At 40.1% G+C, this 15,333-nt stretch overlaps 3 protein-coding genes across 3 annotated transcripts in view; 1 reads left to right on the top strand and 2 right to left on the bottom strand.

Annotated features, from left to right (window-relative positions):
• LOC141802665 (uncharacterized) overlaps window positions 1–2,357 on the top strand; it is a 29,370-nt gene extending 27,013 nt beyond the window's left edge. Inside the window, exons 37-41 of the mRNA XM_074686237.1 lie at window positions 276–581; window positions 674–788; window positions 877–1,125; window positions 1,276–1,393; window positions 1,502–2,357. Coding sequence (XP_074542338.1) covers window positions 276–581; window positions 674–788; window positions 877–1,125; window positions 1,276–1,393; window positions 1,502–1,700 — 987 coding nt within the window. The 3' untranslated portion in view covers window positions 1,701–2,357. The remainder of the gene's footprint in view (window positions 1–275; window positions 582–673; window positions 789–876; window positions 1,126–1,275; window positions 1,394–1,501) is intronic.
• A 1,581-nt stretch (window positions 2,358–3,938) lies between these two features.
• Window positions 3,939–6,873, bottom strand: LOC141803299 (CD209 antigen-like protein C). The gene is made up of 6 exons (XM_074687261.1): window positions 6,839–6,873; window positions 6,058–6,183; window positions 5,726–5,803; window positions 5,435–5,595; window positions 4,264–4,388; window positions 3,939–4,170 (listed from the first exon to the last, which is right to left on the bottom strand). Exons 1-6 carry the CDS (start codon window positions 6,864–6,866, stop codon window positions 3,996–3,998), a joined length of 693 nt encoding a protein of 230 aa, XP_074543362.1. The 5' UTR covers window positions 6,867–6,873; the 3' UTR covers window positions 3,939–3,995.
• A 2,654-nt stretch (window positions 6,874–9,527) lies between these two features.
• On the bottom strand, window positions 9,528–14,587 carry LOC141803298 (C-type lectin domain family 4 member E-like). The gene is made up of 7 exons (XM_074687259.1): window positions 14,560–14,587; window positions 11,829–11,954; window positions 10,804–10,881; window positions 10,551–10,607; window positions 10,258–10,409; window positions 10,055–10,179; window positions 9,528–9,954 (listed from the first exon to the last, which is right to left on the bottom strand). The coding sequence occupies exons 1-7, from the start codon at window positions 14,585–14,587 to the stop codon at window positions 9,762–9,764; spliced, it is 759 nt and encodes a 252-aa protein (XP_074543360.1). The 3' UTR covers window positions 9,528–9,761.
• Window positions 14,588–15,333: the final 746 nt, after the last annotated feature.

The raw sequence follows: 15,333 nt of genomic DNA, 5'->3' as shown, positions 1-15,333 counted from the left end.
TGTATGGGCTTGCACGAAAATCCTGCCTTAACCACATTTTAATGTCTGCAATGCAATCAGTTGGGGTTTGGAGAGCCCCACTTTTGTTGGGAAACACAGGAAGATAGATTTGCAGGTCATCTGCTAGGTTGTGCCTGACTGTGATTGACCTCAGAGGCAACATGAAAAGCGAGAACAATAAAGGGCCCAGAATGGAGCCTTGATGCGCACCAAGTGAGCAAAGAAGTTAGAGAATCATGTCTGTGGTGAAACCTCGTCTTCTCTTTCCTGTGAAGGGTCTTAAGCTGCAGGATTCCTCTGATGAAGCGAAAGAGGAGACACGTCATGAAGGTTTTTCTAAAGCTGTGCTCAAGGGGCTAGGCAGAGTGGAGAGTCAGTGCGGCGTCAGCGCCTGGAAAAGATGGATACAGTGGAGGAGGACGCTGAAAAAACCTGTGAACATTAAGGAGGAAATCCTTCTCTGCTCCGCGGCCGAGCTGAGCAACAGCCTGGCTCTTTTCATCAGAGAGCTGAAGCAGCAGGACGCCGGGGAGACGCATCCTCCTGACCGTCTCTTCTACCTCTGTCTCTGCATCCAACAGGCAAGACGACACACATGAAGCTCAGCACGTGCTCACACATCAGCTTCTTTTAAGTCAGAAGAAGTCACGCCCTCTCTGTTCTCTGTCTGCAGTACCTGTTTGAAAACGGTCGTATGGAGAACATATTCAGTGATTCACTCTACTTCAGGTTCTCCTCTGAGTTCACAAAGATCCTGAGAGGATTCAAACCCTCCGTCACAGCGAGTGGTGAGTCTCTGCTCACTGTTCCTCCCTGTTTCTGCCTGTGATCGATGCTTATTGATGAGATTACAGATGAATCCTCTTCTCTCTGCAGGTTATGTCCACTTCCATGTGGAGGAGGAGTTTCTGTGGGAGTGTAAACAGCTGGGGGCGTACTCCCCCGCCGTCCTCCTCAACACTTTGCTCTTCTTCTGCTGCAAGTCGCTGGGTTTCACCACGGTGGAGCAGCACCGCCAGCTGTCCTTCGCACACATCGTGCGCCGCACAAAAACGAACTCTAGCAACACCAGGTCCAGATTCCTGCTTTTCTATCTCCCAAAAACCACGACAGAGGAAAAGTCAGGTACCAGAGAAAACCTTCTTTCATCATCTTCTGATTCTGATTTCCCAATTTTTTTCTCCCATTTCTCTGCAAATATCGTTTAACAAGCAAGAATGTGTAAAAGAAATTGGGATTTTTCACACTTATAAAGTTTTGTTGTCGTGTTTTCAGATGATGGCGTCCCAGCTCAGAAACGTAAGAAAACGGAAAGTGTCACCATGATGATGGAGAACGCAGCAAACCCTCTCCGCTGTCCTGTCAGACTCTACGAGTTCTACCTCTCCAAGTGGTTCGTAGCTTCAACTTTCTCTGCTTTAGACACAAATAAACCTCAGAGTCTACATCCAGACGGACTCTGCTTCTCATGTTTTCCTCCCTCTACTCTCCTCTCTTGCAGCTCAGAGGCGGTGAGGCAACTCCCTAACGTGTTTTACCTCCAGCCCGTTGGCAGCTGTGTTCCCAGCAGCCCCGTGTGGTTCACCTCCACCCCGCTTGATGACAGCACGATGGAGGCCATGCTTGTTCGAATCCTCGCCATCCGGGAGATGTGGGGCGAAGATGGAGAAGGAGGCAGGAGAGAAAACACTTCAACGTGAGGAGGATTCAGACTGAGGAAGAGCAGTGAGAGACGCTTCATAAACTGTTTATAGAGACAGAATATCAGAAAAATACAGTCAATCAAAACAAGTTAAAAAAAAAAAGAATCCTCTTAAACTCATATTTGAAATTAGTGAGAAAAAAACACACAACCTATTGTTATCTGAGTGTTTAAAAAAACACTTAACTTTCATTTCAAACCATTTGGAGCCACAGCAGAAGACCTCTGTACTGTTCAGTGCAGCTACAGCATCAGAGACTTTTTTCACTCTGCAAAACAAATCAACACATCGTCACAGTTTGGAGACCTGCAGTGCTTTTGGAGCTTCATACTTCACAAACTTCTTCCCCTCCTCCTCATGCCAGGTTTAAATTATCCTAAACAAACAGAATCATGGGTCATGGACAGATTTTAGAATCTGTCAGTCATTTTTCTTTGAAGCACTCCTGGTCTAGGACAAGACGGGCGACTTTGAAATGTTTCAGTGAAACAGTTTGAAAGAAACCAAGAACAGTAAAGTTCATCTGCTTTTTGTACTGTTTCTACTTTTTGGTTTTGTTGTTTCAGTCAGTTGAATGTTGGCGCTCTTGGTTGTGACTGAAGATGAAGATGAAGATGTTTAGTTTACTTTTACATTAAAAGAACAAAAAATGAATCCTTCTCTTACTTTACCTTGATACTCATGCTCTTAGTCAGAACCACCACTTGGGAGTTTGCAGCTTAAAATCTGATCAGTCAAGAAATTATGCACAAGAATATAACTATTAGTTTTTGGTTAATAACATTTTTTCAGTTATGCATGGTGGAAAACACCCACATCTGACCTTAAAGTGATACTCTGGGATGGAACAAGTTGGGTCCTATCACAAGGTTTAGGGCAGAAATTACCCCTACAGCAGTGATTTTGTGCAGCAGAAGCCCAGGGCGCACGCATCAAACACCCCCTCCCTGCTCCTCTGCCGGTTTCCTCTGCACTCAGACGGGGACATATTTTACTTGACCAAAAACACAAATAAACGGACTCCCACCGAAAAAAATAAGATATCGGTCTGCATTCACGCTTTATTACATGCATGTTCATTAGAATAGAATAGAATAGAATAGAATAGAATAGAATAGAACTTTGTCATTATAACAAGTATAACGAAATTGAAGTCACAGCATCAATCAACAAAACAAAAGTAAGAAAGTGTATAGAAAGTGCAAAAAGGTCCATAAGAAAATAGATGCTGACAGCTTGTCCATCATTGTCCAGTTCAGCCAGTCTCCACCTCCACAGGGTCCAGGACTGAGCTTCTTCAGCAGTCTGTTCAGTCTCTGTCTCCTGAATCCTGTCTGCTCACAGCAGGTGAAGTTCTTCCAGTGTGGTGTTGGTGTCTGATGTTAGCTCTGTTAGCCACGTTTGTGAATAGCATGATGCTACTCTGCCCTCTGGTATTCCATTTGATGCTGGGTTAGCACGGCTAGCCTATTGGAGATTGAGCTTAGGTTCCCAATAACGACGAATGGAAGGACAGGTCCATGTCATCACTTCTTAGCTCAGACCTGAGAATCAGCACGTCGTCCTCACCCCCTTCTCCTCACCTTGTGGGAAACATCTGGCCTTGCACCAGCTAGCATTGACAAACTACAAGCTGCTTGCTGCTGATTTCACATGTAAAAAAATGCAGTCATGGTTACAGGTAGGATCTCCAGACAAACACAGGAGCAGAAATAGTAAAAATAACACTGAAGCCACAAAAAGTTTGTTGTCTATGACCAACAAATGAGCCATACAAAGTAATGACCCACTCCAAATGCAAATATTGCGAAAAAGAGACGAAAAAATTACAAGAAATGGACAAAGAAGAGAGAGCTGCTGTAGAAGGCAGCCATAGCTAACAGGCTGGCGCTAAGCCTTACAAACATAACTCTATTAAAAGATAAATAAACTGTGGGCTGGATAAGATATATTGCAAAGAAGCAACAAAGAAAAAATCTACGGAACATGAATTTCCTTACTTTTTCTGTTAACTTTCTTAAATAGTTGGACTATTTCAGAATGACTTATGAAGGCCTCAAAGGGCTTCAGTACAGGCACTGCTCACTTTTTGTACAACCTCACAAGACAAACAGTAAGTTGATAAATATGTAGCTATCTAAAAATACTTATGAAACACAGTCAAACACCAGTTTCAGTTCTTTAAACAAGCTTAAGTATTTATCCGTGTGTGCTACAGGGGGACGTGTTCCCGGATGCAGATTTGTGCCTTTGATATGAACAGATTGCGGTAAAAACAATCTGTAGACAGAATCAGGTAAGCTTCAAAGGTGCTTGTTCTGCTGGTTTCTCACAGATACTTTTCTGAGGGCTTTTGCACGATCTGTCAAACCAGAACTTAAATGATCCTTCTCCCCCCATCCTCACACAGTCCTGCCCATCTGGGTCACCATCGAGCCTGTTGTCTGGCTGACGTACATCCCAAAACCTAGAGAAAGAGGAAGAGAAACAGAGATGTCTCCATACAACTGATGACTTTTATTTTGGACATAAACAGAAAATCAGACAAAAGCAGCCAAACCATGTGCTCAGGAGTGATCCGTCCACCCACAACCATCGGCCCTCGACGTCTGAGTCGGTCAGTCCGATCCAGAACATGTCCTCTGGGTCGGTCATTCTGTTGCTCAGTTGCAGACTGAGAAACACCTGGAAGAAAGCAAACATGAGAGGCTCAGGAACATTCAGGATTTAAAAAAAAGACTTAAAGGTCCCATATTATGCAAAAATCACTTTATTAAGTCTCTAGTGAAATTTGTGGGTCTTTGGCTTTCCTCCCAGCCCACAAAATGTGATATTTAATGACAAAACCTGTACTTAGTAGTGCTTGTGAATGTAAAATCCTGACCTAAAACGAGCTGTTTGGAATTTCCGGGATTTGTGACGTCAGCGATTCCCAGGAGCAAGTCTGACCTGATTGGCCCAGAAACCCCCGAATCTCCAGCAGCGGAGAGCAGAATACCAAAGTTGAAGAGCCATCACTGCTCTGTTTTTGGCTGTAAACAGCCACATAGTTCCATGCACAAGCTTCCCATCTCAGAAGAAGACAAGACTAAGTGGCTAGAGTTCATTTATCAAGGAAATGTGCCAGCTACACTCAGTAAAACTGTGCATGTGCGTGCTAGTCACTTCACGGCCGACTGCTTTTCCAACTTTGGACAGTACAACAGAGGGCTAGCGAATAGACTGGTCCTGAATCCAGGCGCATTACCAACCATCCACCAACAAACCTGGGACCCTGGAAATGTGAGTATTTTAAATGCTGTGTGCTGTGGAGCAGATGTAAGAGCTTTTCCTCAGTGTCCCCCCTGTCTCTGTGTTAGCTTCAGCATGCTAACTTTAGCTGCGGTTAGCCTGTTGTTTTAGCCTGTAATGTTACAGTAAACGAGCTTCGCTGTTTTCTAAACATTGTGCACTCGGAGCTTGTGGCGCCGCTCTCAGTGACGCAGAAGAGCGGGGCGGTATCAGCGGTGGCTCATCTACATATGAAGGCCACGCCCACTAAATCAGAGCGTTCTGAACAGAGGGGCTATGAGAGCCTGGAAACAATGCTGCTGTGCTTGATGTATTGGCTTTTTGGACCAAAACATGTTACTACCATTTCATGAAGACAGCAATGATCTATATTAAACTGCAGAAAAGGAGCAGAATATGGGAGCTTTAAAATGAATTGAGCTGGCAGCAGTGTGTTTGACCTGCTCCTGCATGTGTTCGATCTTCACCAGGTCTCCTCCTTTAAGCCTGCATCCATCTCTGCTCACACTCCATGATGATTTGGTAGTAGAGAAATAATAACAGTTCCTCTCCTCCAGCACCCAGCCTTCCTCACACTTCAGATACGTCTCTGGGAAGGGACCTTAGGAAGGCGTTTTAACCAGAGACATGTAGAGAGTTAAAGTGCTGCTCAGCCCACAAATACATTTTTCTTACAAATGCGAAACACTTCCTTTTATGTCATGTTTGGTTTATAACACTGTGTGAATTACCTGTGAAATTAATCTTCAGAGCTTGGAGCTTGTATTTCAGCCTCTGGAAACTGTTCTCGGTCATGATGTTAGCATGAGCTGAATAAAAATCAGGAAGTTAAGTCAGTGAAATACCTGAATTTCTTTGAAATCCTCTCAGCTCTTTCTGCTGCTGTGTTGTCAGGTTGGTCTTGCGTAGAAAGCTTTGCTTCAGTAAGCAAAATCTACTGTATGAACCTCATCTAATGTTTCCATAATTTAATCTCACTCTAATCTCAAAACAAGGAAACATTTTAAGATATCAGGATGTAAGGAACTAAATATGGAGTGTGATTTCTACATAGAACGCGTACCGAGACGACAAACAACAATGACAGCAGCTGCCAGGAGAGCGCTGACGACCAGCAGGGCCACTCTTTCCCCTGTGACCTTTGACCCTCTGCTGGACCCTGAGCTTTGTTGGATAGTAGACATCTGACCTGTTAAACAGAGAGTAGACACGATGAACTGAAACATCCGTACGGAGAACAGACTCTTTGAAACTCTTTGGTCTTCCTGTGTAAGTCTTTGTTTATTGAAGACAATGGAACAAAACATGAGAGGAAATGTGGCACATTCAGAATTTCAACGCTATATTTCAGTGGATTGATCTATTTTTGTTTATCCTTTCTTTAACCTCTCTGAGATTTAAAATGTTTTTTTTTTGTTTCCAAGAATGTATGGGAAACTATTAGCAGCAGCACGTTTCAGAACAGTTACAGTGGGGAAATAAGTATTAGACCGTAAACTTTTTTTAAAATCACATTTATTTCCATAGCTGCAATCCAAACAAAATTTCTACCAGACATTGGTTTTAACCCAAATAATCCACACATGAAAAGAAATCACAACGTTTAGGTCCATAAATAATGATTATGTGGAATTAAGTAGAATAATACAGGAAAAAAGTATTGAACACACCATGGAAAGGCTGAATACTTTGGCAAAGAAATGCACCATACCACCTGAAATCTGTCAGTTATTATTACTTGAACTTCCAATTAGTGCAAACCAACATCAGCTGGGCTAGAGCAAATTGATGGTCAAAAAATGTCAAAGTCTTTTATTCAGTCTCAGCAGACAGCATGTTCTTACCCTCTCTGTTGCTCTGTGGGCGAGGCATTTTCCAAGTTTCACAGATTCTTGGTTTGGAATCGAGTTGACGGGTGAAGTTCCTCCTATACATAAAGCAGAGAAACTGGATCTTTTTGCAAAGCTTTTGTATCGATAAAGAGACAGATCTAACAGTATAGTATTTGTAAACTCACTGTTGGCTTCCTCTTCTTACTATTTTTTTTTACCTCCAAACCAACAAACAGCTCAGCAGTTCAGTAGTGTAACACTGAGGCACTCATGTGTCTGCTGCTGCTATAAAAGACCCTGATGGACATTAAAAAAAAGATGTTAGAAATGTTGGCTTCCACTTCCTTAACAGTCTTTTTTTCCACTCATGCACAGATTATATCAGTGTATCTGTTTTTTTAACACTAAGAATTTATTTCCATCTTTTCATATAGACACAACAAAGACACAGACCTTACAGTCTCAGATAAGTTCCATCATCATGGTTTTTACAGTTTACCTTTTGATTTGATAGAATTTTCTTCATTATATTCAAAATACTGAACCAGAACTGGGACAGTGTATCTTGGTTTAAATGTGCTGAGTGAGAAGTTGCTCCATCTGATAAGATGTCATGTGATGTTTTTGATCAGATAGATTCCTAGAATAGCAGTTTCTAAAGAAGTAGGCATGAGAATTGGTGGCTGTGGTGATGGTGGCAAATGATGTAACTTCCATATTCTGCACTTGTGGTTGTTTTAAGGCTTGAGAGTGGTTCAAGACAAACTTTGACACCTGCTGCAGATTGGTTTTTCTGCATACCCCTCTAAATGTGTGTTGAGATTTGTCTTGTGGGGTGTTGCTGCCGGCATTATGCTTTAACATGTCTCACATGGTCAGGGACAAACTTATCAAGATTCTTTGATTTCAACTGTGAAACGAAAACATTCTAATGTTGTCATGGCGCCCCCTGTGGGTGTAATAGAAATATATAAGTAGGAGATGTAGTTCTTTTGAAGATCTTTCACAGAGTACATAAATTTCTACATTGAGACCTCAACAGAGCTCTATACTGTTAGGATAGAATAGAATAGAATACAATACAACACATTACAATAGAAAATACTTTATTCATCCCCCAGGAGAAATTCAAGAGTCACAGCAGCAATCAAGAAAACAAAAGTAAGAAAGTGTATAGAAAGTGCAAAGAAGTCCATGAGAAAATAGATGGTGACAGCTTGTCCATCATTGTCCAGTCAGCCAGTCTCCACCTCCACAGGGTCCAGGACTGAGCTTCTTCAGCAGTCTGTTCAGTCTCTGTCTCCTGGATCCTGTCTGCTCACAGCAGGTGAAGCTCCTCCAATGTGGCGTTGGTGTCTGCTGTTAGCTCTGTTAGCCATGTCTGTGAATAGCATAATGCTACTCTGCCTTCTGGTATTTCCTCTGTTGCTAGGTTAGCACAGCTAGCTCGTCCATCTTATTGGAGATAGATCTTATGTTCCCAGTAACAATGGATGGAAGGACAGGTCGATGCCGTCACTTCTTAGCTCAGACCTGAGAACCAGCACGTCATCCTCATCTCCTTCTCCTCACCTTGTGGGGAAACATCTGGCCTTGCACCAGTTAGCATTGACATGCTACAGGCTGCTAACAGCTGATTTCACATGTAAACAATGCAGCCATAGTTACATGTAGGATCTCTAGACAAACGCAGGAGAAAAAAATTGTAAAAATATCACTGAAGACAAAACCAGTTTGGTGTCCATGACCAACAATGAACCATACAAAGTAATAATCTACTCTAAATGCAAAAATGACAAAAAAAGAGATGAAAAAATTACAAGAAACGGACAAGGAAGAGAGAACTGCTGTAATAGGGTGGGTTCTAGCAACAAGAGAGATTAGCTCATGACCTTCTGATGCTTTACATCAATAAGCTCACCTGATCATCCAATTGAGACTCAGAAAAGACAGATGTTATACACATTTTCACCACATGAGGCATCAGAAGAGGGTTTTTGCATTATCTTCATATTCAAAACAGGAAAAGCAAATAAGTGTCTGTAAGTTTCGGTCAATTGACAAGAAAAATGTGAAATTGAAAGAAATGTTGGCAGGAAAAAAAAATGTGTTTTGTCCAGGATAAAATAAGATCCTGCTGCTCTGAAACCTAAATTTTTTTAATCACAAATGCTCATGTCACTTTTGTTTTTATTTCTGTCAGCTGTCCTGACTTTTTTTTGTCGTGATGTGTTCATTTCTTGATTTTGAGGGTCCTGTTTTATCTTTTGACGGTAGTATCTCGTCTCTTTTTTTGGTTGTGTCTTCTTTTTAAGGTCCTGTTGTGACTAGTTGCTTTGATTTGTGATGCTGCATTTATGTTTTTGAATTTTCCCTTTACAAAGCATTTAAATGTGGAATTGTTTGACATCTTTAGGCTGAGACAACTAAGAAATCAGCTTTCAAAATTGATAATTTACCTCTTTCAAAATTACTTACTCACTGAAACATGGGAACAAGCAATGACACACCTCTACAAAGAGACATCACCATTCATGAATTCTACTGAAAATTAAAAATCTTCATCAGCATTTCAAATTTCTAACTATGATAAAACTGAATTAGCTCAATCTTTAAAGACAAGACAAAGCAAAACAGGGACATTTTATTTAAGCCACACATTTTCAAAATGTGCTTTATACAATACATATGAAGGGGACAAAAGAGGACACAAAAAGGTTAAAACAAGTTGGTTAAAATCAAAACAAAGACAGTTCAAAAATAGGAAAACCGGGTCAAATTTAAAAAGGGTTGGTTAATAAAATATTGAAATACTTTGATAAGCTGCTTCAGTAAATGTTTGATGAATCTAGAGCTAATTACAAGCTGTATTCAACGTTAACATTGCTCCACACTCTGCATCCTTCCCTGAGATTGTTTACAGAGCAGAAGTTTTCTACAGGACACACTCAAGTTTTCCATTTTCTCCTTGTTTCTCACAAATGTATTTAAAGGAATCTGTGCAGCTTCGATCAAACCAGCTTCTGTAGTTTACATCTCTTCCTTTCTCCCCCATCCTCCCACAGTCCTCCTCTATGTCCTTTCTATCCTTCCAGTTGTCTGGCTCATCTCCATTCCAAAATACCAAACTAGAAGGAAGAGAAGAGAAAAATCTCTCCTCAGTAATCCAGTAATCACATCAGTCATTTTAATTTTGAAAATTAACAGGAAAGGTGAAAACAGACAAACCTCTGATTCAGTGGAGACCTGTCCGCCCACAGCCATGTGCCCTCTTCCTCTGAGTCAGTAAGTCCGATCCAGAACTTATCTTCGTCCTTTTTCATTTTGGATCTTAGTTTCTCATCCAGGAATATCTGATCAGAAACACACAGTTTAAATCGTTACAGCTCATATCCCTGTGATAAATCAAAGCCTGCACCTGTGTGTTTTACCTGCTCCTCTCTGCTGTCGATCTTCACCAGGTCTCCTTCTTGTTTTTGGCACTCAGCTCTGCTCTTACTCCAGGGGAATTTCTTGGTGGAGAAATAATAACACTTCTCTCCAAATTTCTCCCAGCCTTCCTCACATTTCCAACAAGTTTCATCTGTAAAAAGATCAGAGTGAAGACTTCAGTCGACTGTTATTTGTTGTGTGATTCACAGGAAGCAGTTTTAATTTAAACATAACCTGTTTCTTCACTCACAGAGCTCACAGATAGTTGTGAAATTTAAATTTTATCACTCACTTTTCCAGCATGTTGGCTGCAGAATGATGCATGGTTGTGTTTCACATCCTCTCTGTTCTTCAAAGGGTAAAACATTTAAAATTCACTGATAATTCTTTAAGGACCCTCATTTTTTTTCATTTAAAGATAAATCTTTTTTCTCCGTCTGTTAGGTTTAACAAAGATGTTGATTCAAAGTAAACCATTGCAAAGGTTAATGATCATTTTTTATCATTTCAATAAAACCTTTTTAACCAGTATGTACCCAAGTTACCTGTGGGATTCTTCTTCAAAGCTTCAAGTTCATCTTTCAGTCTCTGGAAACCGTCTTGGGTTATGATGTTAGCATGAGCTGAATGGAAAACAGGAAGTTAAGTTAGTGAAATGACTCAGATACTTTTTATCTCCTCGGGCCAGTTGTTCAAAGAATTAAATCCAGATCAATCAGATCCTGGTTTGGAAATCCCATTTCTTGCTGTCCAGGATCGGGGAATCATCTCAGTTTTATGCCGGTTTTTCAAAGCAACATTGGATTGGATCACCCTGATACGGATACGCAGTTTTCAAGATTACCAACCCTGGATTACCATGGCTCCAAATGAGATAACATACCTCAGTAAAGACAACCAGCTCTGTAAAGAACAACAAGTTGAAGAGCCAACATTAGGTCATTGAAGATGTTTTTTTTTTTTTTTTTCATTTTGAAAAAAATATATAACAAAAAATAACACAAATATCAACTTAGAACAAAATCTTCTATGACCCTTCATCTGAGCCACAAGAAATGAATAACAAATATATGTATATATTAAAAACACGATGTGTATATTTTAAAAAATGTCTGAAATGTTGAAAAAAAAAGAGGCTTAATGTCCAACAGTTGGCAAAACAAAAAAAAGGTCCCGGAGTGGAAAACCCTGGGTTGTCATACCCCTTGACTGAGTCAATATTCAGCTTTGTTGTACTGCTTATTAGGATTACAAATGTCTCATTTAGCGAACTTCAGTAGCAGAGAGAGATCTCAGTTGTGTTAATCCTACTTTATAGTACACGCCTCAGGTCAGCAAAAAAAACAAACAAACAAACATAAAAAAACATAATCTTTTTTTTTTTTTACCTTTAAATTAATCATCCATCTCTCTAACTTTTCAGCAAGTTTCCTTACCTTGTGTTTAAAGATAATCAAAGTCATATTTTATGAATCTTTGAACCTGCTGATGTGCTCAAGTGTACCTAACAATAAATCTTTTCAGATTTTTTGTGTGTGTGACGTCGCACTGATCTTTGTCAGAAACGTACCGAGATGACAAACAACAATGACAGCAGCTGCCAGGAGAGCGCTGACGACCAGCAGGGCCACTCTTTCCCCTGTGACCTTTGACCCCCTGGTGGACTGCAGGGACTCTTGGGTGGTTGAAGTTTGTCCTGTTAAACAGAGAATAGACAGAATAAACTGAAACATCCGTACAGAGAACAGACTGAGGCCGCCCTGACATCCTAAACCATGATTGGTCATTCGCTTTGTCAGAGATGAGAGCTGTTTTGAAAGCTTGGGCTGAGAGCTGGAGCTGCTAATGGTTTCTTTTTAATTCAGTAATCGATTATTATTGAGGAGGAGGAGGAAATGATCAAATTAGAATGAAAACATGCATCAATCAAGGAGTTGAGGGTCATCAAACTATGTTTCTGATGGAGCTTTGAGTGTTAAGGTGGACTGAATAAGTCCTAAATAAAACAATCTCCCCAGATATTAACTCTTTGAACCAAAACTGTTGTTTTTAACCAGGCTGAAGTTTATTTCTGTTGTTGATCGTGTTTCTCAGCTGCCAACCTCAAGCAGACACTTGAGAAACTTCAGTTTTCAGCACTTCTGCTTTGGCTTCAACACCAGGGGTTGGTTTTTGATCTCATCTTGTTACTAATTTTTTTGTGCATCTGTAATCAGTGACAAAAGTCACACTTCTCAGAATAGTTACATGTTTCACACATTTGTAATTTTTCGGTGGAAAACATAAGAAAAAAGGTGTTAACTTTTGATCTGACACCCATCCCCTTGGCAACAGTTTCAGACATCAAAATAAACTTTTTCAAAATAGTCTTCGTGCAAACGGCCTTTCTATGAGAATCAGGGTTAAAGGACCATTTTACTTTTAGATTTTAAGTCTCATTTCTTAGTATTGAGATAAGAGTTTATTGCTTAACGCTGCTGTACTCATGGTGAGCTAAGATGAGATAGACTCCTTATCTTGTCTTGAAAAATTTCATAAACCTTATCAGGTCAAGACCTGTTGATGCTTTTGGAAAGTGTCTAGAGAAAACGTTTGTTATAATTTGGCACTATACAAATACAGACTGATTAAATATAGACTGATACTGATTTATTTGTTAAAAAGCAAAGTGTTTTGGAGTTTTTCCTGGTTACTTATGCTAGATGTAGATTTATCGACTTGCTATCTGCTCCGTTAATTCATTTATTGTTGGTTTGTCTGGGTTCTGATGACAGCGACACATCATCAGTTACCAAAAAATCCTCTCACACAGTTTATTTCATCCAGCCACCAAAGCTCTGACCTTCAAAGATTGAGTTTTATCATCATTAAAGGTCATGTTTTATTATCTATTCATAACATTCACTTTGTGTTTTAGAATTTTAAAAAGTAAAGTGACTTGAAGTTAAAATATACCTAAATGCTCCATGAGATTCAGGATTCAGAGAGGAAGCTTGCATATACAGTGGGGAAAATAAGCATTGAAACTGTCAACTTTTTTCTCATTACGCACAGGAGCTCCTTGAAGATTTCTGAGCAGGGAGTCAGAAAGATAGTCAGAAGAGTACTCAACGTGCCAAGAACCACCCTGAAAGTGCTCCAGAAAGACTTGGAGGCAGCAGGTACAATGGTTACAGAGAAAACAATAGGCAACCGCCATGGCCTCTATGGACGCTCAGCCCGCAAGACTCCATTCCTCAAGAAAAGGCATGTTGAAGCTGGTTTAAAGTTTGCTGAACAGCATCTTGACAAGCCTGCAGAATACTGGGAGAATGTTGTCTGGTCAGATGAGACCAAAATTGAACTTTTGGGCTGTCATACTACAGACCATGTTTGGAGGAGAAATGGCTCTGCACATCACCCAAAAAACACTACACCAACAGTGAAGTTTGGAGGTGGAAGCATCATGGCATGGGGTTGTTTCTCATCTCATGGTGTTGGCAAACTTCATATAATTGATGGAGCAATGAATGGAGCCATGTATGGGGAAATTCTTAATATGAATCTGCTGCCATCCACCAGGATGATGAAGATGAGACGTGGCTGGACCTTCCAGCAGGACAACGATCCAAAGCACACGGCAAAGTTGACTCTCAAATGGTTTCAGAAAAAGAAAATCAATCTGTTAGAATGGCCTAGTCAATCACTGGACTTAAATCCAATTTAATATTTGTGGAAAGAACTAAAGAAAAGGGTTCACCAGAGGGCACCAAAGAATATTCCAGATTTAAAGACAATGTGTGCAGAGGAATGAGCCAAAATCTCACCTGAGCAGTGTGGGCCATTAGTTCAAACATACAAGAAGCGTCTGGAAGCTGTCACTGCAAACAAAGGCTTCTCCACTAAGTATCAGATGAATCTCAGTTAGCGTGTTCAATACTTTTTTCCTGTGTTATTGTACTTAATTCACCATAATCATTATTTATGGACCTGAACGTTGTGATTTCTTTTCATGTGTGGATTTTTTTGAGTTAATACCAATGTTTTTTAGAGATTTGGTTTGAATTGCATCTTTGGAAATAAATGTGATGAGAAAAAAGTTGACGCGTTCAATACTTATTTTCCCCACTGTATGAAACATTATTGTAGGGGCACAGAAGCATGACACATTTACACATTCATGGAATTAAGCACCAAATGACATCAAATGACAGCAAAGAAAGAAATTTGATCAAAGAAACGAATCATTAAGAAGATAAACACTGGACCACCTCAGCCTGAGACATGATGAGGTCCATTCATATTAGACAGCGTGGTCTTACCCTCTCTGTAGCTCTGAGGACGAGGCATGTTGAAGTTTTCACGCTCCTTGATCAGGATTAGATGAGTCTGAAAATAGATAAACTGACACTGAGGCAAAAAGCAGAGAGAGAAAGGGGGTGGGGTGTCTTCGTCCTCTTGCACACAAATTAATAGATCAGCATCTGTGACTGAAAAAATCCACTCAGTGTTTTTAACTGTTTAGACATCAGAGCTTTCAAACTTCAGACACTTACAGAAACTTGTAAATTGACATGAACATAAGTAACGACAATTATCCTACAAATAGACATTACTATTTATATTCTACAGTTAAAACAGCTTTGTTGTCAGTGTTGTGAATGCAGATGAAAAACAATCTGTTTTAAAAAATTTAAATAAGAAGATGATCTCCTGTTAATGTCTGGAGTAAGAACAGTTTGGATGTGCTGCCCTCTTCTGGTGAGTTTTATGCTTTACTTATGCACTGCAAGAAAATGATATCTTATCCACTGTTATGACTTATTTTTCGTATAAAATGTCTTTTAAGACGCAAAATGAGCCACATTCACCTGACCAGTCCAGAAAAATGGCTTATTTGAAGTTATTAAAGAGAAAAATGTGGTCTGAATTGCTTGGAACAAGTAAAAAAAAATCTGCCACTGGAACAAGAGAAAAGTTACTTGTATCAAGGCATTTTTCTAGTTTCAAGCAAATTTTCTGCAACATTTCAGACCTCTTTTTTTCTTTACATAACTTGAAACAAGACATTTTTCTGAACTGACCAGTCAAATGTG

Source organism: Halichoeres trimaculatus, unplaced genomic scaffold, assembly GCF_033239565.1.
Source record: "Halichoeres trimaculatus isolate MK-OKI-2021-1 unplaced genomic scaffold, fHalTri1.1 fHalTri1_scaffold_14, whole genome shotgun sequence".
In the NCBI taxonomy this organism is placed as follows: domain Eukaryota; kingdom Metazoa; phylum Chordata; class Actinopteri; order Labriformes; family Labridae; genus Halichoeres; species Halichoeres trimaculatus.
The sequence above is the reverse complement of the archived record's forward strand: the minus strand, read 5'-3'. Positions and strand labels throughout refer to the sequence as shown.

What these genes read in the sequence shown, in the direction of transcription:
- LOC141803299 (XM_074687261.1), bottom strand. Translation starts at nt 6,866, where the DNA reads ATGCCTCGCCCACAGAGCAACAGAGAGG. An exon ending in CCCACAGAGCAACAGAGAGG is followed by an intron (nt 6,184 to 6,838) that starts GTAAGAACATGC and finishes TCTGTTTAACAG; the next exon opens with GTCAGATGTCTACTATCCAA. An exon ending in GGATCACTCCTGAGCACATG is followed by an intron (nt 4,171 to 4,263) that starts GTTTGGCTGCTT and finishes CTCTTTCTCTAG; the next exon opens with GTTTTGGGATGTACGTCAGC.
- LOC141803298 (XM_074687259.1), bottom strand. Translation starts at nt 14,587, where the DNA reads ATGCCTCGTCCTCAGAGCTACAGAGAGG. An exon ending in TCCTCAGAGCTACAGAGAGG is followed by an intron (nt 11,955 to 14,559) that starts GTAAGACCACGC and finishes TCTGTTTAACAG; the next exon opens with GACAAACTTCAACCACCCAA. An exon ending in CATTGTTGTTTGTCATCTCG is followed by an intron (nt 10,882 to 11,828) that starts GTACGTTTCTGA and finishes TTTTCCATTCAG; the next exon opens with CTCATGCTAACATCATAACC.